The sequence below is a fragment of the Dermacentor variabilis genome, chromosome 7 (genome assembly GCF_050947875.1).
Source record: "Dermacentor variabilis isolate Ectoservices chromosome 7, ASM5094787v1, whole genome shotgun sequence".
Lineage (NCBI taxonomy): Eukaryota > Metazoa > Arthropoda > Arachnida > Ixodida > Ixodidae > Dermacentor > Dermacentor variabilis.
In genome coordinates this window covers 118,154,667-118,176,297 of record NC_134574.1, presented here as the reverse complement: position 1 = coordinate 118,176,297, position 21,631 = coordinate 118,154,667, and the positions used below count along the sequence as shown (strand labels likewise).

Here is a 21,631-nt window from a genome sequence, read left to right as displayed (position 1 = left end):
ACTCCCACAATGCCCTATGTTTCATTATCCCGGCATCTCTTCGCCCTTTTGCTATGAGAGGCTGTTCTTACTTTTCCGTGTACATCTGCCCTTTGTTTATCCATACCCCGAGATATTTGTATTCGGCCACTTGGGGTATTTCATGGCTTTCTATTGTAAGCTCCTGATCAGTTGTATCCCTGAACAACATCCACACCGGACTTAGCTGCGCTAAAACTGAAGGCAACGCTTTCTCCTTCGTCTCCACAATAAGTAACCAGAGTTTGCAAATCTTCCTGCCTATCTGCTAACAGTACAGTAACGTTCGCACACATTAAACCCGGTAGTCGTTGCTCAACATACCTTTCCGCCAAATCTATACAATATATTATACCCTAGATTGCTTCCTCGTAGCCTTCTTTCCGTACTTATCATATAAAGCATGAACAGCAGTGGTGACAAAGGACAATCTTGCCTTAATCCTTTGTGTACCTCGACACTTGTCGTACTCCTAATTCCATCCCATGTTATTTCAACATTATTTTCTCAATATATTTCCCGTAGGAAATCAATTACCTCATGACCGATAGCTTCATCTTTTAAGATGTTCCACAGCAGTTCAGAGTTCACGTGCTCGTATGCACGGCTTATGACCAGGAAGGCTGAAAACAGGTTTATTTTCCGCCTTAGCTATTTCTATGCTCTGGGTAAGCACGAACACGCTATCATCTAAGCGTCTACCACTTCTAAGCCAGTTCTGAAGTTCTCCCAGGATTGTATTACTTTCTATCCATGGCTGCATTTTTAATTTCACCGCCTGCATCTCAAGCCTATATATAACTGATGTTATCGTAATTGGTCGGAAGGATTTTATGTTTGTCTTATCGCCTTTACCCCTGTAAATCAATTTTCCTGTGTTTCCAGCTGTGCGGAATTTGCTTATTTGTTATGACTGCCTCCAATGCATTTATCAGCGTTTCCTTGCTTCTTGAGCCAAGTTGATTAATCAACTTGATTGGAATTTCGTCTATACCTGCGGACGTGCATTTTGGAACACTTGCTTCCACCTTTTTCCAGTTAAAATTGGTCAGTTTTAAGCTGTTTTCTACTGTGCTATACTGTGTTGCTCCCTAATTTGGCACGATTAACCTGTCGTCTTTCCTAAATGATTCAGCTATAACTGAACCAATAAAGTTCACAGCGTCATCGCCCTATAAACATTTTCCCTCGGCATTGTGAATCTGACGCTGCTTTCTGGGATTCGCTTTACCCAGCCAGCTTACATGGTTCCAGAATTTTCTTGACCCCCCTTTAGTTGCATCGCGAACTTCAGCCAGCCAGCGATCAGAGGACTGCTTTATTTTAGCCTGGACGAGGACCTGCACTTGTTTCTTTTTTCAATAAGGTTCGCATTTTTGGCCTATTGCCTCTTCAGATAACTGCGCCCTCTTGGCTTCTCTGTGCTCCCGTGATGCCAAGCGTCGTTGCTCGATGACCTCCCTAATTGCCTTAGTCCACCAACTTCGTAGCTTCCGCTTTCCTCTCCAGCAATTTACTCATTTTACTTCCTTTATTTTTATAGTAATGAGTAGTTCTAACTTACTATAATCCCACTTTTCCATGAGATGTTTCTCTATTGCTTCCTATATACTGGCCGCTATTCGCGCTATTTGTTCGCCATTTAATTTTGCGTACTCTTTTTGACTTCCATTCGCTCTCCTAGCCTCTTTTTAGCAGGGCTCCCAGCGGTAGACTAATACGCTTATGATCACTTCCGAGGCTGTACTTCCCCTATCCGTCTATTTCCATTATTTCGAGCTAGCTATATCCCCTGCGATATTAAGCCGTAGTCAATGGTTGTTAGCCCGTTACGGGATTCCCACGTGATTTGTCCCTCACACTTAGTTTCTCTATTTACTATAACTAGGTTGTGTCGCTCACAGAAGTCTAGCATCAACTTCCCGTTACAATCTGCGTATCCATCCAGATCCTCCTTGTGACCATTCATGTCACCCAGCAGAATAATATCAGTAGCTTCTCCAAACTGCTTCATATCGTCATTGAGACACTTCACTAGATCCTCCGTCTCTTGCCTGCCTTTGTCCCGTCCCTAAATAAACCACTCCTAGCTATGCATTTTACCGGCAGTTGTACCTGATACTCAGACATGTTCTTTGCAAGTTGACTTTATTCTTTGCCAATTTGTTCCTTGATGTATTAGCATACCTACTCCTCCTCCCTTCATCTCCGTTGTTGTTCTGTTGCTCCCTTCCCAGACGTAGCCCTCAATAAACAGTTGGTCTTCTAGATCGCTGAGATGTGTTTCGCATAGCGCGTATACAACTACTTCTACGCCCTTTAACTGATGTTCTATTTCAAGCCACTTCGCTTTCTTTCTACCGCCTTGCATGTTTATGCACCTAATCCTGGTGTTAAATTTCTTTTTTATAGTTTTCTTCCTGGACCTCCCAGTGGCCACATTATTGACGTCAATCTCTATTATTGCACTTTCTACATTGTTTGTACCTACCCCTACGCCCTGAGCTGTAGTGGACCCGCTAAAAAAGCTACTTCCCGGCCTGCCAGGCGTCAGCCGATCTCGGCTCCTAGCCTTCCATTAAAGTGGATGCCGTCCCATGTAAAGCCACCGGCAAAGACTGCTCTATGCACTTCTCTGTTTATGTCTGTCACTTCAAAGCCTTTCGCCTGACTTAGCTTCGTTATCTCCCGATTAACAGCCACAACGTCCTTGGTAATTTCTACGTTCCGTCCTTGCACCTCCGGCACTGTGCACACCACCATATGGACTTGCTGTGCTGTCGCCCTTAAATCATCAATTTCCTCCGCTAATTTTTCCACTACTTTTGCGGCTTCACCATTCAGGACATCATTTAGCACCACCGCTACCACTACCAAAGTGCGCTCTGCAACATTCTTAGAAAGTTCGCTTTTTGTCTCTCTCAGTACTGAATCCATTGTCCTGTCTGAGAACAGGCCGACTAATACCCGCTTATCACCCTTTACACGCTCCCTTATAGTTCTTTTGCACCTACCCATGTTTTTCTCACCAGCGACAAGCACTATGGTATTCCCTTCCTCCCTCCTAACTTCCAGATTACGCTGCCTCTTATCATTGACTGTGACCTCATTCTCTGGGGTTAGCTTGTTCCCCTCCTCTCCATCGCCTCTTGACTTCCTAGCTGCCATGTGTGCGTTGTTATTCCTGTCTGAACCTACCTGACCTTCTTTCCTATCGCTATCTATGCCAGGGCAGGCCCCACCCACGCAGCTGGTGCTGGAAAGTCCGCCAATGTGACTTCGCATGGCGGTCTCAGCCATTTTTTGTCTAACGATTCACGAGGCTGCTCTTGGAGTTCGCGCTTCTCTGCCCTCTCTACCTATAGTTACTTTTCTATAGCCTCCATACGTAACGCTAGGATGATGTTCGCTTCGTCAGCCCTGTCCAGGCGTGCACTTAATACACAGCATTTGCACATAAAATCCGCGATTTCGGCCTCCTCTACAGATTCGAACTGTGTTTCCTTCCACTTCACCAGCGCCTCACACTCGTTGCATTTAACGTTGAGTTGCTTGACCATCTTAGCAGCCCACTATAATCGCTACCACAAACGCTAGAAAAAGAACCACTTGCAACCACGTGCTCAAATGAAATTCTGCCTACCACAAAAAGCTCATCCCCTAGAAAAGAAATACTAACTACCTGTCTAAACTAGTTAACTTACAAATCAGCCCTGCAACTATATAGCTGCCGGCCGGAAAAGTCCCGGCCGTTAGGTCACTGACCTGCTCTTTCGCGAGCACTTCACCTGACTAGCCTAGATCAAAAAGCTAGTCAAAATGTAAATTCTCAAAATATTAAACGAAAGAACTCATCTGTTTGTCGTAGTCACGGCGCTCTCGCAGTCGTCCGTCCGTCCGGTTCCGGTAGCTACGCCCCTTTCTACCCTCGCCACGCCCTCCGGCGATGACATGCGGAACCTGCCCCCTGCGCGACACTGGGCCTCGGACGGCAAAGGCTCCACTTAGAATAGCTCCGCTGTTAAAATGCAAGGTCATGTATTCCTTACCTTCTCAGTTAAAGGGTAGATACTTAAATGCTGATCGCTCAAAGAGAAATGCGCGCAAAAAATCGCTGCCTTTCCAATCTGTGAAGAAAGATGACCTGCTAAGCTGTGTATGTGGGACCCTTAATGGAGAACTGTACTTCTGCCGTGGGTGGGCCCGTATTGCGCTATCTTCGAAGTCGGCCAAGGTGTACGGGGATTGCTTAACGCCTGCTTTACACCCGCCTCGGAACGGCCCGTCATTGCACTACCTTCGGGAACGGGCCACGAATGGCGAATTCTTAACGCCTGCTTCACCTCCGCGGCGGGCCGGCCCGGTATGCTACTATCTTCACGATTGGCCAACGTATGAAAAATTGTTAGTCTACCGGCGGACGGTATCCGCCAGAGATCCTAGTCATAGAGAGGGAATGAACATTTTCATTAGGTAAATGCAGCTTTGGAGAGACGTCCTCATTCCAGAATGCCTCGAGCTCGGGCCGCGTCCTGGGCCCTCGCAATCAGCCGTTGCTGATCTTCGAGGTCGGAGCTGGCCAAGACTTTCTCCCAAAGCTCGTTGGTGTGCTAAGGGTTTGGAGGACTTAATGGTGCCGCTCTGGAACCCGCTACAACGTGTCTCAGGGACCTGCACTCTGCGCAGAAGCGGCATTGCGGAGAGAATTGTGTAGGGGCTATGAGGTGATTTCTGGTTGGGTGAGGGAATCTATTATACAGTAGAGCTCGGAGGAATTGCTGCTGCTCTCTATGTAGTGATTTGTGTGGGTTGCATATGTTCTGCTGGTTAGCTTGTAGTATTGTGTGATGTCTTGGTACGAGACTAGAGGGTGCATGTCCTCGGGTATAGATTCCTCGGCGTCGGATCGCTGGGCTCGAGTATCGTGGTTGGCGACCTCGTTGCCAGCAATGCCGCGATGCGCTGGTGCCCGAATGATCATGACTGATCTCGTTAGCGGCTTTTGATTGATGATCTGGAGCGCAGTGGTATGAATTCTTCCGCCAGCAAAGTTACGGCACGCCTGTTGTGACTCTGTCACTATGACTTCATACTCTGTTTTGGAGAGCGCGAGGGCTATGGCCTGTTCCTCGGCTCGGAGGTTATTGTTTCGGGGGAGCGAAATGCTGCTTCAATGTTATTTGTTGACGACTACGGTGGCTATTGTGGCTGCTCGTCTGTGTAGGCTGTAGAGGCAAAAGTTTCGTATTGTTTTTGTACGGCCAGGGCCCGGGCCGCCCTACGCTGTGCGTGGTGCACTGGGTGCATGTTGCGAGGTAAAGGATGTACGGTGATGTTGCTCCGGATGGCATGGGGTAAGCTCACAGTCTGAGGCTACGTATGGCTGAGAGGGGCTGAGAGCCCTAGGCGTGAGAGGATGAACCTCCCCGCTTCGGTAACCACAAGCCTTGTTGGCTGACTGGATAAATGTGCCTCGATCAGCTCCTCGGCCGTGTTGTGCGCTCCTAGTCGTAAAAGGCGGTCTGTGGACGTACTGATCGGCAGGCTCATCGCCTGCTTATATGCCTTTCTGATCACTGTGTTGATTTTCTTGAATTCCGTCACGTTGAGTAGTGCGTGTGGAATAGCGTAAGTTATTCGAGACACGACAAGCCGGTTGAGAACGATGTGCTCTGGGAGCTTTCCTACACACGAAGTGAGGGAGATCGGTTGTAGGTTCTCAATGGCTGGTGGCTTGCCTGGCTTCGGTATCAGACGAAGCATGGCCATTTTCCAGTCCTCGGGAAGGTTTCCTTCCCTCCATACTTCGTTAAGATGAGCGGTAAGCTCTAGTAGCGTGGGGTTGTCAAGATTGACAATTGCCTTATTGGTGATTTGGTCTATTCCCGGGGCTGTGTGGCGTCTGAAGCCCCTTATCGCAGCTGTTCCTTCATGTAGATGAATGTCCTCATCTAGGAGACCGGTTGGGTTACCGGTGTAATGTGGCAGAGGCTGCGATTGCTGTCTGGACAAGTACTGGGCTTTGAGAGTCAAAAGGACGTCCGCCTCGTTCCCTGGAAATTGGTGGATTACTCTGGCCATATTGAGCGGGATCCCGTTTTGTTGCTGGCCGGGTTCAATAATTACCTCAATAACTTCCACGCCTTGAAGTACTCTGTCTGCGACAGCCGATTTTCTCTGCATAGCCTCGTAGCGTATTCCCCAGCTTCTTATGTGAGTAGTGCGCTTCGCCTCTTGAGCTTGCGATTATTTCTTTGCCTTTTTCAACGCTTCAGTAGGCTACCTACATACCCACCTACCCGGGCGTCCCACATGCGGAGCAAGTGAGCGTCAATGCTCGGAGTGGTGGTGGATGTTTCAAGCATGTTGGTGTAGGCCGTCACATCCTGGTGAAACTCAGTGATCCAATCCTTAATTGACTGAAACTGCTGGCTCGGTTCCTTTGTAGCTCTATGTTCTCTTATCTCCCGCAGCTTGGTCCAATCCGTGAGGCGAGAAGTGCCTATTCGGGCTTTGCATTCAAGCCCACGGAGAGTGGTGGCTAGCAGCGCGTAGTCGCTGCCTAGGTACTACTTCAGATTGGTCCAGCAAACATGGGGGATACTTTTGGTGAGGGTTAAGTCGGGCTTCGTGCCTCTTGAACACTTGTGCCGAGCCTCGTGCTACTTATTGCTTGGGTCGTTGACGAGTGTTAGATCCATGTCATAAATAACTTTCTGAAGCAGCTTTCCCCTGGGGCTGGTGTACGTATAAGCCCTGAGGGGGGTGGGCTGCATTGAAGCAGCCCACTATTAGAAGCCGATGGTTGCCTGTTGCGTGCGTGGCTTGCTCTAAAAGCTGTTTGAGGATCGATGGCTCGCTTTTCGGCCGACTGTACACGTTTAGAAGAACATGGGACCTTTCTTTGTTGGCTGCGGGATAATTTCGAGCAGAATGGCAAGTGGTTCGTAAAGTTGGAGATGGTGTTGAAAGGCCACTAGCTTCTTACTGACCAGGGTGTGAAGGCTGTCAGCTGTATCGGTGCCGTACGTGACGTATCCGGGTAGGCGGAGGTGTGTGTTCGTTTCTGGCAATGCGGTGATTTCACGTTGCCTTGTTGATGTAGCGATGTATTGTATAGGTGATCCGTACTTGTTCTTGTAGCCCTGGCAATTCCACTGCCCCACCATGGTTTCGCCTGGGGAGCCATCGCGCTTACAGCATATATGTTGAGGAGGAACCATGTTGGTTATTAAGGGGGGTGACGCGGCACAAGATGGGGTTCTGTGAAGCCTAGAGAATCTGGCAAATCTAGTAGGGTCTGATGAGCTGTGTTCTTGGGTCGCCGGCTTTGACTAGCTTCCAGTGCTAGTATGCGTTCTTCTAGTCTCGTGATGCCTTCCGCCATCTAAGTGTTAGAGTGTTGTTGTTCAATTGCGAATTCTTGTTGTGCCGCTGACTGTTCTATAGCTGTGAGTTGTTGTTGCGTAGTAGCTTGTAGGGATGTCAGAAGGCTCTGAATTGCATTTGCTACTATCTCCTCTACCTTCTGGAGAGTGTCATATTCGACGGGTATGACTCCCTGTGCTGCAGTGGGCTGCGCAGTTTCTCGTTGCGGTGTCGGATTTCAAGTGACTGTGTGCGCTGGCTGCTCTTCCCGTTTCCGCTTCTCAGGGGGTGGGGTTGAAGTGTTTTGTGTAGCGGTAGTGCTATTTCTTCCAAGGAATTCATCTTTAAGTGCTACAAACTCTGCGTGTACGTTAGTAATTTCTGCTTAGAGTGGTGTGTTCTCTTCAGTGAGACGCCTAATCTGGGCGTGTGCCTCTGCCAGCTCTGTGTCAACAGGCGGGGGTGGGGGACGCGCCTTGGGAGAAAGAACCTATGACCAGCTCAACTGCTGCGTGACCTGCGCTGCTCTCTCGCTTCCTCTCCTGCCACTTGCGGAACGACCACGGCTCGAGGTCCTGCCATGGGATGGCATCCGTCGTCGCGATGAGGTCCTGCGCCTGGAACCGGAACCAGAACGTGGCCTGGAACTGCTTCTCTCCAGGACTGCTCCGCGTCATTTCGGGAACCGTGACTTATGGAATGCTGAGCGCGCACCACGTGGTCTCCGAGACGAGGAGCTTGCTCTCAGGGCCTCCTGCGGTTTGCGGCAGTTGACGGGCGGCCAGAATCTGTTGGGGCAGGTTTTGGCTGCAGTTGGGAAATTCCCGCCTCACAGAGAGCACCGAGGGTGGCACTCGTGCTGCTCCATTGATGGCGAAGTGCCACACTCCCTGCACTTGGATGTGGCGGGGGGCCTCGGGCAGACGCCCTCTCTGTGGCCTGTCTCGTTGCAGGTTCGGCAATGTGGTACGGTCCTCTTTTTAAGGTAGCACCGCATAAGAAGGGCGGAAAATTTGATGTAATATGGAATGTGATCACCATTTGTGTTTTCCAGTCTTCTAAATTTTAGCGCATCGTATCCGGGAAATTCAAAGCGTTTAAGTAACATTTCGGGGCGTGGTGACATGATTGATGTTGTATATCACCCCTTTGTACGAGTTATCGGTGGATATTTCGTATGATACAATATCCTATATTGTTGCACCAATTGTAATTTTCTGCACATTGCTTAGTGCTGAGTCCGTAGATTCTGAGGCAGTGCTCAGAACAAGGATGTTTTGGTCTTCGTCCATGCGTATTTTGAATCCGGTGAGCCGATTTGTAGTTTGCCTCATTTGGGATGGCGTCTGTTGACTTCCCTGGGCTCACCTTGTTGACCTTCAGGTCGGAACCGCCAACTTGTAATCATGCGCAGGCAGGGGGTGTTGTCGGGGCTTGCGCATTGCCGGTGTGCTTTGGCGGAGAACGGGCTTCGGCGGCGTACGGAATTGATGGTGCGTGGTCGATCGCGTCTGCAGCCGACGACAATGGGCACAACTTGTAACGTTGATCCAAGGCTCACTGCCTTGTTCGTTTTCCTCAGCGGCAGGACGAAGTCCTTCCGATTCGTGGGTTTCCATGTCCTCGTCCTCCGAGCCCCGGTGGATGATTGGTGGGGTTTGTCGGCGTCGGCAATGAGCTGCGCCTTCACCATCTGCAGCGGTACGGCAGCCGCAGCCTCTGCTAGGCCTTGCCATTAGTGCAGTCGGTTTAGCGGGGCGGCCCCGGTTGGAAATTTGATGTGACCGTAAAATGCAAAATATAGCGCTTCATCCTCAAGTTCGGTGCAGACGTGATCTGGCTGACTTCAGACACATGATGATTTGTAGAATCTGGATGCCAAAATCATTTAGCCGAATAGCTTCAGTGCGGAGCAGATGTGGAGCCCGTCGCCGCACTCCATCATAGACAGCGTCGCTGTAATATAGTGCCATAATATAAAAGTATTTCAACAGGTTTTCGAAATAAAATTGTAAGTATGCTATGAGACAAAGTTTTAAATGATGCAGTATGCTAAGAACTGTGCGCCCTAAAGAAAAATATCGTATAGCGCGGATGTATTAGTATGTGTGATGCAAACTGGCAGCCTATTGCTACCCTGTCTTCTGAATTTATTCCCAAAAAATTAGGCACTCTCCTCCAGTGAGTTCATCAGTGCATGTGAACCTCTAACATGAGACGCTTCCTTACATGTCGGTCATCGTCTAGCCTCCTGCTTGATTCATGGATGCTGCAAGTACATCCCCTATCCTCACAAACGTTCAGGAAAAATTCCATTTGCGTTAAGCACTGCCTGCCTCGACTGCATAGTTTCAGTGGTTACGAATACATCAGTCATAGTTATAACATTGAAGGACCGACTAGAGCAGCAAGTTGACTACACCCGTTCTTGAAGCCTAATTTCTTCTGCTTGAACTCTTGAACAGAGCGTATGATGCGCACTTTAATGTATACACAGATGGTTCGATATGGAGCACGAAGCAAGTGCAGCAGCATTTGTTATTCCGTCCCTGTGTGTGTCATGGGCTCCTGGGCTTGACAGTATCGTCCCGGTGACACTATGCGAGAACATACCCGTTGAAGCAGCGTTAAAAAGCTACGGTCTTGTCTCGCGCATTCGGTTGCAGTGCAGTCGTTCTGCATCCACACTCTGTAGTTGTCACACCAAATGTTTGCTTTCCAGAAGTCACTCACAGAGTTTGTGAGCCTTGTCGCCGAACTGCAGTGTATCCAATTTATTAGCAAATTTCAATGACGTCGGCCGCACGCAGGTGTAAGGGACAGTGAGGTGAATGGTAGAATTACTCGCGATGCCGTAGAATTCGGGTCAATAAAACACTCTCCTAGAGACCCTCGACTTCGTCTAAAACAAGCTACTTCTAGTTATTTTCATCATTTATTCTCTGCAGCTCACCAGCCTTGTTTCGCAAAGGTAATCAGCACATAGAATTTCTTCGCTGTTGTATCTCTTCCGTACAGGGTCAGCGTTTGCTTCGGCATGGCTATACAATATTGAACTCAACTCGTTGCGGTGCTGTTTGACTTAGAAGAATCATGGTGATGTTGATCACTGTTCATTATGGTGTCTTCGACTCGATTGCGAACTCAAATCTCTCGTTGAAGCGCTCCAGTGAGTAGCCACTCCACACTATAGTGTGAACAAAACTGTGTTTTTTGCATGGGCACTGGACATTCATGAGGGTGGTGTCCGGACTCCTCCACAAGTTTTCAGTGATTTAAGTTACTCTGTGATTGATGGGATTAAGCAGACCCAATTCAGAGTGGAGCATTAGGGAGAAGAGGGGGGCATCGTGCGTGGCATGGCTAAAGTGCTGTGCCCTTGTATAATGTATCACCTCGATGTGCCCTTCGTCTTCTTTCTCAGTCTTTCACTGCATTTCTTAATGGCGATGAACTTTCCTTAGAGAAGCGCTCAGGTGCAACCATTACCTACAGGTCTTGCAAAGCTAAATCCGCCTCCAGTCAACATCCACCTCCCGAACGAATATCGAAAAGTCATAATAAAGCATGGCGCAGGGCTCAGCGCCATGCTCTTTTTGCATGCACACTGGACACTCATGAGGGTGGTGTCCTGACTCCTTCACAAGTTTTTTAGTGATGTGAACTTATTCTCTAATTAATGGCATTTGGCGGACGCAATTCAGAGTGGAGTATTAGGGATATTAGGTATTAGGGATATTAGGATCGTGCGTGGGATGGCTAACGTGCTGCATGCTTGCGTAATGTATCGCCTTGCTGTGACCTTACTCTTCTTTATCCCTCGTGCACTGGATTTCTTAATAGTGACGAAATTTCCTTAAAAGAGGCGCTCAGGTGCAGCTATTACTTACAGGTCTTGCAAAGCTAAATCCGCCTCCAGTCAACATCCTCCTCCTGAACCAACATCGAAAATTCATAATTAGGCACCGCGTAGGGCGCAGCGCCATTCCTTAATATGCTTATAGCATAATTCAACAGATAGAATAAAACTGTGCACGGGGCCTGGTGAGAGCAAACAAAATTATCAGCGCCTTCGTCTCTATTGGACATATATTCAAACTATCTCTGAATAGGAATGATCAACATTTCATGGAAGTGGAAGTTAATAGCCAAGAAAAGGCTGAAAAAGCTAGAGGCCCAAGGAGACGTTAAGGAATATATGCCCTCGGAAGTTGAAAGCCCGAGAACCATCCCTGGAGCGGTGGCTGGTACAGTCAACAGAACAGTCACATGGGGTAGCAAGGGAGGGGATAACGACAATAATATTGGATAGCAGAAAGAGACTTAGTGTGTGGCAGTGTAACAGCAGATGATTTCCGCGAAAAAAGAGCGTTACTAGCACGGATAGTAAGGATCGTTGAAAATAGGCCCAAAATAATAATGCTGCAGGAAGCTCTAGTGGAAGAGATCGGACTGTCCAGCGTTAACTCGATCTGCTAACGGAAGGAAACGGGCAGACGAATTGCCACCCCAACTGTCAAGAAAATTCCCTACATATAGCATGATTTAAAATTATGTGCGCATAAAATTGTATACATATGCATAGAAATGGTCCTAAAAGGCACAGAGGTAAAGCGCAAACTTTGTTCTGCCTCAACTTATTAGCCATCCCAGAAAGATGAAACAGAGCTTCAGATGTATTTTAATAGGGCCTTCGGGGGTAGCCCCAAATTCGCCCCTCATTATAGGAGGGGAATTCAATGCCCCCCACCAATCTCGGGGTTAGCGCTAAAGGAGTAAGAAAGGGCAAGGAATCTGGAATCTCGCCACGGATTTAGGCCTCGCTGTTGTCACGGACCCCGTCTATCCTACTAAGTGTGGCACTTTCACGTGTAGCGATACTACCCCGGACTTATCCTTTATTAATAACTTACCCAGGGAAGACTAGATCAACTCTGGCGCGGATCTAGGGAGCGACTATTAAATACTACACATAATGGTGGAAACGTCACGGGTGGAGCTAAGGCATTTCACTTACATAGACTGGAATTAATTCAGAGAATTAAGGAAAGACAGAACAGAGACAGAAAGGTGCACATCAGACTACTAGAGTGGGTAGCTCACCTTAGGGACGACTTGCATGCAGCAACGAATGCTATAGAGACAGTGGAAGTGGTCGCTCAAATTGACAGCAAATTGGCGCATTTGATCGAAACCAAGCAATCGATTTTACAAAGATGGAAATCAATACGCTTAAACAGAAGACAAAGGAAACAAATTGCTCAGCTCAAGAGAGATATCGAGGAGTAAGCACGATATTTACAGAAAGAAAAACTGAATAAGGCGTGTAAATCTGTAGATGGAAGGACAAAACGTGGAGGCAATAGGAGTTTGCTGAGGCACTTGCTCAACGAAAAAGGCACTAAATCGAATAGACGTACGGCAGTGGCGAAGCCGATACACCAGCAAAGTCAGACTGCAAGAGCAGAACGCATAATTGAGCGATTTGCAGCTAAACACTTCCCTCTCAGGAAAAAGAATCAGGAAGTAAGTAATGGCGATTACTTAGGGGTAGAGTGCAACTAAATGGATCAGGAATTCGCGGAAAATGGAGTACTCAATGAACTGCATGATTTGAATAGTAGGTCAGCAGCGGGCCCGATGGCATCTCTAACAGTTTGCTTAAGAATTTGGAGGAAGAGTCAATATCTGACCACATACATTCAAGAATTATGGAAAGATGGGGTATATCCAGAAGAATGGAGGACTGCCAGTACTATCTTAATGCCAAAGCCGGGAAAACAACACAACTTGGATAACCTCAGGCCAATTTCGTTAACATCAGCTCTAGGGAAGACAATGAAGCATGTCATATTGAGCAGGTTAACGGAATATGTCGAGGGCAGACATCCTACCGTATTGTCTGATTAGTTTCAGACCAGGCATGTCCACAGAAGATGCCATGTTGTTAATCAAACATCAACTGATCTTAGTCAAACCAAAGAACACTCGAGCTATCCTGGGGTTGGATGTCGAAAAACCTTTTGACAGAATTAAGCATTGAACAACACCTGAAGTCATTTCCGAACTGGGATTGGACAGAAAACGCTATGAAGTGGTTAAAACCTTTCTTGGTAATCGCTCGGCTCACCTTAGATACGGGGATGTTAAATCAAAGTAGATGGATTTCGGTGACAGAGGGACGCCACAAGGGTTGGTCTTGTCACCTTGTCACCGAGGGAATATGCTCCCGAGGAAAAACCCAGGTCATTAGTAACCCCGAAAGGAGGGTTGGGGGTAAACTTTTATTATAAAACCAGCACTTTATGAAGGCCGGGCCTACGCCTGCCATAAGGGGACGTCAAGGGCTTGCCTCGCCGCCGCCTCAAGGGCGTGCTGGGTCGCCCAGGTTTCGTCATCGCGGGCGTAGCTGCGCAGAGCCTCATGCCATCTCGACGAGAGGGTCATGGTGTTAATGTACTGGACACTCCCACAGCATATGTGGAAGCGTCCCCGGGTGACCGCCACAGCACGGGCAGTTGGCGGTAGTGCAAACGTCAAGCAATATAAGGTGGAGGCAGGCGGATGAAGGGTACGCGTTTGTTTTTAGCAGACGCAAGGTGCTAGCCTGCGCCTGGCACTACTTGGGGTGAAGTGGGGGGGAAGGTTCGGCGACTGAAGTAACAGGCCTTAGTGATATCATTATAAACGGTCCGATTGACCCTGGTGTCCAACTCGTCTCCATTGACTTTGGCGCAGTTGCCTAGGCCTCGCGCAATGGAGTGGGTGACCTCGTTGAGATTGGGGAGGTGTGGGTGGACAGGGCCCGCATGGGCCGGGAGCTATGTGAGGAAGATCATGCTGTCTTTAGAGCGTGGTGCCTGGCAGAGGATGCGGAGAGCTTGGAGAGAAATACGGCCTTTGCTGAAGTTAGTGACGGCTGAGCAAGAGTCACACATGACGGTGTGACAGGTGCGATCTAGAGTGGCCAGGGCGATGCCCACTTCTTCAGCCGTCTCAGCAGTGGGGGTATTCCCAACCACGAAGGCAGGCAAACCTATTAAGAAAGCAGAATTCATTAGTGTCTTAGGGTTATTCCTGGAGGCAAACGGGGCAAACGGAAGAACAATACAACACATCCCAAGCAAGACTGGATTGGTATAAGATTGCTAAGGAGAATCACTAACAGACACAGAGGGTTGGGAGAGGAGAACGTCATGAGACTCGTCCACGCTTTCGCCTTGTGTCACTTCTCATATGTAACAGGGATGCATAGATGAACACAGGCAGAGCTAAACAAGGTCAACAGATTAAACAAAAGGCTTGTCAAAAGAACAGTGGTATTACCGCTTACCACGCCGGATGATAAATTAATGAAACTGGGGCTCCTAAACAAAACAGCAGAGATAATTGAAGCTCAGCAAATTGCCCACAGAGAGAGACTCTCTGAAACAAGGTCAGGAAGATCAAAACTTGAAGAGGTCAGGTGGTACCCATCCGAATTCAATGTTTCAGGTGAAAACACGGTAGAACTAAAAGATAGCATAAGTGAGGTAATCAAGACGACTCCTTTCCCTAAAAATATGCACTCATTGCACAACCTCGAAAGAATAAAGGCGACGGGCATAGTTCTCTCGCAGGAAATAGAACACGACAGAGAACAAGCTGCTTTTGTAGACGCTGCGTGGGTCAGAGGAAAGAAAGCCCTTACGGCAGTAGCAGTAGATGCAGATGGTCTGATTCGGGATGCTCTTACGATCATGGCACAAGACACGACAGTCGCGGTACAATTAGCTATACCATTGGCTTTAAGGAATAAGTGGACGTGAACTTACAGTGACTCTCAGATGGCGATTGCACAGTTTACCAAAGGCTTTGTCACCAAAAGAGCTGCCCAGCTGATCGGTGAGATGGACAGCCCAGCGATCGAAATTCGCTGGTTTCCTGCTCACATGGGGTGTGTCGATCCATCTCGGAAGAATTTGAACGAGATGGCTAACGCAGCTGCACGAAGACTTACTATCCGTGATGTACGCGACCAGGACCATAAAATATACAGGAGGAGAACAGGGACCAATTACTTACATATAATGAAATAACAAAGCATTACTACCTTAAAGGAAGGGCATTCTGAGTGCCACACGTTAATCTAATAAGGCTCAAGTAGTAACTGAGGTTGCAGACAAGAACTTACCCAAGTCCAAACATTATTAACCAATCAATTGCGACAAGTGTAATGGCATCATTACTCTAGATCATATGCTTTGACAGTGTACTGCGTCTTTCACAGGCTGCGACAAGAGGCCGATGGCGATGAGTCCTTCAGAGTAGAGTTCGTTCAGATCAAGTACAGGCCGTCCTGAAGACTACCAATTCGGCGGTAAGATTAAATATTACTGTCCCGACATGGGAGCGGCCTGTGTCAACCAAAAGGTTGTCCTTCAGTACCTGAACAAAGTTCATACCATACCATACTCTTGCCCTGTACATCATGTGCTCAGCAGCATATATATCAGTCCTCATCTTTTTGCATATTTCTTTACGAACACTGTTCCATTAAGGTGCTTTAGTTTAATGTGCTTCTTAATAGCCTTCATCAGTGTATATCCCATTTAAGGATCATTCCCGATCAGCGCCGAGAGTTCGAAACCTCATAACATGTTTAAAGTGCTTGAAAACATCCGGAAAAAGAAGGAAGCCTCATCAAGAACCCTCGTTCTTCGGGCCATCTTCACAAGCGCTTTACTTGTTACGACGTCATAAGAACAAAACCGAACGTATAGCTTCGCCAAGTGGAACAGACTGCCGATTTTCACGCATATTTAGCTTTGCTATTATGCGAACATAGGTTCGTGTTAATTTTCCCCTCAATTAAGTTTTGGTTTTGCAGCATAGATCATCACATTTACTATGTGGCCGCAGACAATGATAATCCCATTCCCTATTTCTGGATTCCATCTCTTTTTACTTCTATATAATCACTGTAGTGACATTCCTGAAACGTGTAATATATATTCCGCGCCATCCAGTGCAGATACGACGGTCTTTATTGTGACCACTGCTACTGGGGGCTGTTTCGGTATCTTAGTTTCGGCCATTCTGTACACAACAACATATACTGCTAAACCTCTAAAAATATGTGAGTGGATCTCATGATTACTCACTACAGCGCACGGCGTGTCCTCTTTCTTCTTCCGTGTTCCAGGTGGTGTCCCTAAGTTTTTACTAAGTATGCACTAATAAGCCCTGTTAAATATGTTGCTCATTGGAATACTTCTGCCTAAATATATACTATTTATATTTATATATTATATTCGTACTTATATTAAAATTATATTATATTGTATTTATATTTACTATTTTATAGGAAACAACATAGGCGTCGAGAACATAATATATGTAATGTATTTCCTCTACCAAGTTCAATTTTGTTTTATAACAACGTTCCTAACATGGTACGTAGTACAGCAAAGGTGCTGAACAGGTCCCTGCATAATCAGCTAATGAACACTCATCAGTGCACAAGCACGAAAATAAAGGAAAGATAAAGTGTTGATCCACTCCCACCAACAGTTGCAATTATGTGACCTTATCTAAAATTATTGCCTTATTAGTACAAATAAGCAAGCGCTCTGGTTTTCTAAACCGTGCAAACGTTAGGATTTACTCTTTATCTATACTAGCTAAAGTGGAGCCGTTAAAAGGAACAAACATTACAAAATACGCACCGTAGGCAAGCGTAGAGTGAACATTTCATGCTTACTCAAAGAACACCAGCGCTCATTTCTTTCTATCGAGAAGAGTCATGAACGTGCTAATACTGTTCCAGTTAAAAACAGGCTAATATATCTCCGAAAAAAGTTCATTCAGGCATTCACCTCAAACTCTTCTGATTAAAAACCACCTGGCTAATATCGTTCAGAGTCTGCAGTATTACGCGTTAGGAACTGCATGGACGTCTTAAATTTATTGTTAAAATTAAGGTGGCTTTATTAGAAGCAGCTGCTGAAGACAGTAATATCAGATGCCGATGAGTTTCTGCTTGCGCAATTGCTTTTTTTCAGTCCTTGTTCTAGTGCACCGGTTCAGTTTATGAATGAGGATAACTCACTGGCTCTCAGGGTGTGTACTGCTTATAATTACACTCCAGATTAATGAATGATGTTTGTTTGAACCATTGAAATGGAAGATTCACAGGCACCGATGATCGATATACCACAATTATTGGTTACTTGCACCAATCGGTACTCTCTTGGACGTTTAATTTGTTCATTTATTAAGTTAACCTGCTAGAATTTGAAAAAGATGGCAGGACTGCTTACATATGATACAAAGAAGAAAAAAATATCAAACAGGAGATACATCTATGCTGAAAGCACAGAAAAATAACAAATAACAAAGCACATTATCGAGAATATTCAAACTCCTGCATGTTGAAATGCTACCAGCAAGCGTCGTAGATGAACATAGGAACGGGCCTTAACAGACCGATGAGGAATAATTCGGTGAAAACAAACTGCTGAATTCGAATATTAAAAACTAAACGCGTAAAATACTTTTACGGCTAGAACACATGGGGTATCTGTCACCAGAAATGCAATCAAACGCCGTTTGTAAAGCAGCATCAATTTGTAACACTCATTCATCTTACCAATACCTGACATCGCAGCTACGGTGTGCAGCAACTAGTGAACCCATGGCGCTGACTTTGGACTCCTTGAAGAGCGACCCATCGTTCGGGCTGGACTCGAGACGTAGCTGGGTGACGGCGGCATTTCTGAGTATATCCTTGACCATGGTGTTGACTGCGCAGCAATCGGTGGGTGTGCTGTTTTATGGCATCGTTCAGACATACGATGTGAGCAGGCAGGAAGCGTCGTGGCCACTTGTGCTGACCAATAGTCTGGCTTTCTTGGCAGGTACGTGGAAGCCATCTCTCATTCACGCATATCACAAAGTAATAGGTTGTTGGACAAAGTGTTGCGCTTTCGCATTATTTCAGCTCACACAGTACCCCACTCCCGGAATGAAATGCGATTGTCGAACCGCCCGTAGGCACCCGTGGAAGCAAGTTACCACACTGTGGTGTACCACGTGCGTGACAGCGTTTTTAAATCAGGATTTCTGCATCTGGTCGCAGTTGAGCGGATGTTTGGTTAACCGCAGATCTGACTGTTGAGACTGTAGCACGGGTCCCGCTGTCGTGTTTGTTTTCGCGAGTACTGTAAATTGAGAGAAGTTGCGTTCGCCAGCTATGATGAAAACGTAAAAGTTCAGACTTCCTAGAGTCCGTGGCGCCCATTTGCCGGCTACCCTGGCACATTTAGCCATTTCTGAAGAGAGGCAGTCGACAGTACTGTGCCTAATGCAGAGGAAGTGGGGACATTTGCGGGACCATTGGCCGAAATTGATTTGCTGAGCATAGCCATAGCGAAAATTTATTATGCGTGTAACGTCATTGAACGCTATTTCTCGTAGGTCCGGTCATGGGGTATCTCTGCGGCCGATGCTCCTGTCAAGTCGTGTTGCTCGTGTCGAGCCTGGCGGCAGGCGCTTCAGTCTGCGCTTGTTTCTTCGCTGACAGCCTATTTGCTCTAAATATCCTGTTTGGAATTATGCACGGTGAGCAAACCCTTACTTTTCTTGTGATACGTTAAAGACAACTACCCAATTGTCACGCATACCTCAACGCCTGGTACTCTTGCTTCAACAGGCAGAAGGAACACATGAACGCAAGGTACAGCGCACACACAACATTCATTCAATATGGATTTTTAACAAAAGCAACACACGGTCAGGTTCACCACTTATTGCACACAGACTGTGTCCTCCCTTGCTATGCTTTAGGCTCACACAACCGCGTTAACCAACGTCTGTGCGGCGACCGTCTATACGCTATAGTAGGGGCGCTTACACTACCGATTGTGATCGGGGCGGGTTTCGGCGTCCCCCGGTCTGTGGTCCGTCGTTGCAATCCGGTCGTCTTCCGTCGTCGCTGGTGTGCGGCGTCACCGATGCCCCTGCCGACGTGACGAAGGCCCAGTCACTGAGGAGCTGTCGAGCTCCGGCAGAGCGGGGCTCGTGCCGGCTGGTGCTCCTGGGCCCAGCTTAGTTCCCTATACGAGACGGTGACTGGCTGCAGCTAGCCTCCACGCGTCTACGTTCAGCGGCGCAAACGCTGACGTGTCCTAGCAGGTAGGTCCGGGCCAGTGGTATAGTTCCGGGGACGTCGGTCATCTGCTCGTCGAGCCTGGTACTCGGGCGGGACGTCAAAGCGTAGCCTAGGAATTGGGGCAGGACCCAGAGAGGCGATCTGCGGCCGTCTTCTCCTGGAACACTTCGGCGCAGCCACCACGTCCTTCTTTGCGCGCGCCCCTTCTCCAAAATGGCGGCTCCACGCGCTCACTTCACTCTCTCTTCCTCGTCTTCTTTCTTCGTTTACGCTTGTCACTCCTGACAATGCCCCGCCCCCCATTTTCCGAGTTTTCGCTCCACGAAAACTTGTCACTCTTCGTTAGCTTTTGGGTTTACACGGACACTGCATTTCGCTTCCCTACAGCACATATAACTGCACTTCGCCGTTTCTTCGTTCACCCATCGTTGCATTTCGCCGCACTTCACTGCACTACACCACATATAACTTCACCGCTTCTTCATTCACACATCACTCCACCGCACTTCACTGCACTCACGCGCACATCGCGTAAATTTTTGCCAAGTCTTAACACTACGTCAGTGTCAACGACTGCACCATTAACAAGGCATTGTTGTATTCCGCGAGTGCTTGAGGAAGACTCCTCAGAAGCTTTAAACATCATATGCATGCGCAGCAAGCTGTTCCCAAGTATGATTGCATACTTCTTCCGTGGTATTAACTAAAACGGACATATTCAGCAAAGTCAGTGATGTCCTTCGTGGCACGCTCACTCATGTGATCCATGGACTCCTGCCTACCGGTTCTTGTCTGGCATGGATACAGCCAGACAGGAAACTGTGCACTGGTCCTGGCTCTCTACGCCGGCGCCTCATCGAGACATGACCTCGGGCAGAATTATTTGGATGGCACCAAGAGTTGGCGCGGGACCTAGCCCTGCATGCCGAGGGCTTGTCAAAGTTGTCGGACACAGCGATGACACGTCCATTGCTCTTCAATTCTTGAGGCTGTCGTTTCTCACATACGCTCAGTTTAGACATCATGCTTGTCGTCTTCGCATTCTGACGGATAATTTCTGTTGTTGGGATGTCTGCTTGGTATGAACTTTCAGCAACCAACTCGGTGATGACCATTCCGATGCCCTTTTGACACGGTTGCTCAATAATAGGCGTAGTCCCTAGAGGCACCTTTGATATCAACCATTTTGGTGTGGATCTCTGGAATATGTCGCACGTTCGCACAAACCATTTAATGTCATTTTGCATGCACGGCCAAAATAATTCTTCTGATACTCGGCTGGTCGTCTTTCTTACTGCTTGATGGCCAGCCATTATAGTGTCGTGCGCCAGCTCGAGGACTGCTCTTCGTAAAACTCACTGGCACTACTAACTGTCGTGTTTCTCTTTCATCATGGGTTCTGACTACCTGGTACAATAAATCTTCAACCTTCTCAAACTTATGTATGACCCGGCTCTTCCTACTCTGAACCGATTTCCCTAAAATTTCAAAATAACGTCGCAGAGTACTGTCCGCTTCTTGTTTTTCTTTTTCATTTCCGTCGCGGTTATATGCATGGCGGCGCCTGAAGTATTCTTTATATGGACATCTTTCCTATCCTGGTTCCTTGTGCTTTTATCCACTGACAATATGGTAGCTTCTCCTGTATTGGGATCCGAAATTCTTTCGTTGTCTCTGCCACAGGCTTAAGTGGATTTATCCTCCGTCCTACTCGTAGTTTGGATATTGGGAAAACTCCAGAGGGTGTCTGGATCATCCACTCCTCTGAATCCTGGCACATGCCCAAGAATGGCAGGGTAAAGCGGTTATTTGACGCACCGGGCTTCAATGCAGCCGCAGTAATAAGGCGTGAAAACCAATACACGAGCGATAGGCATTTGCCGTACCGTAGCATCCGGCAATCGAACTGGCGTTTCTGTACCGGTGATATCTCTTTCCGGCACTATGAATTGCATTACTACAATAACGTTGGACCCAGTGTCTCTGAGTACAGACACTTTTCATCCCAGCAGCATTGCCACTACAGCTGGCATCCAGGTTTCCGGGTCTTCCGACCTCGGAACCATCGTGTCAGCGCTTGCCTTGTCGCTGGAC

At 47.6% G+C, this 21,631-nt stretch overlaps 1 protein-coding gene across 1 annotated transcript in view; it reads left to right on the top strand.

Moving 5' to 3' along the window:
- Window positions 1-21,631, top strand: part of LOC142587834 (monocarboxylate transporter 3-like) — a 45,403-nt gene that overhangs the window by 12,169 nt on the left and 11,603 nt on the right. The window contains exons 2-3 of the mRNA XM_075699126.1: window positions 18,035-18,284; window positions 18,844-18,987. Of these exons, the coding sequence (XP_075555241.1) occupies window positions 18,062-18,284; window positions 18,844-18,987 (367 nt within the window). The 5' untranslated portion in view covers window positions 18,035-18,061. The remainder of the gene's footprint in view (window positions 1-18,034; window positions 18,285-18,843; window positions 18,988-21,631) is intronic.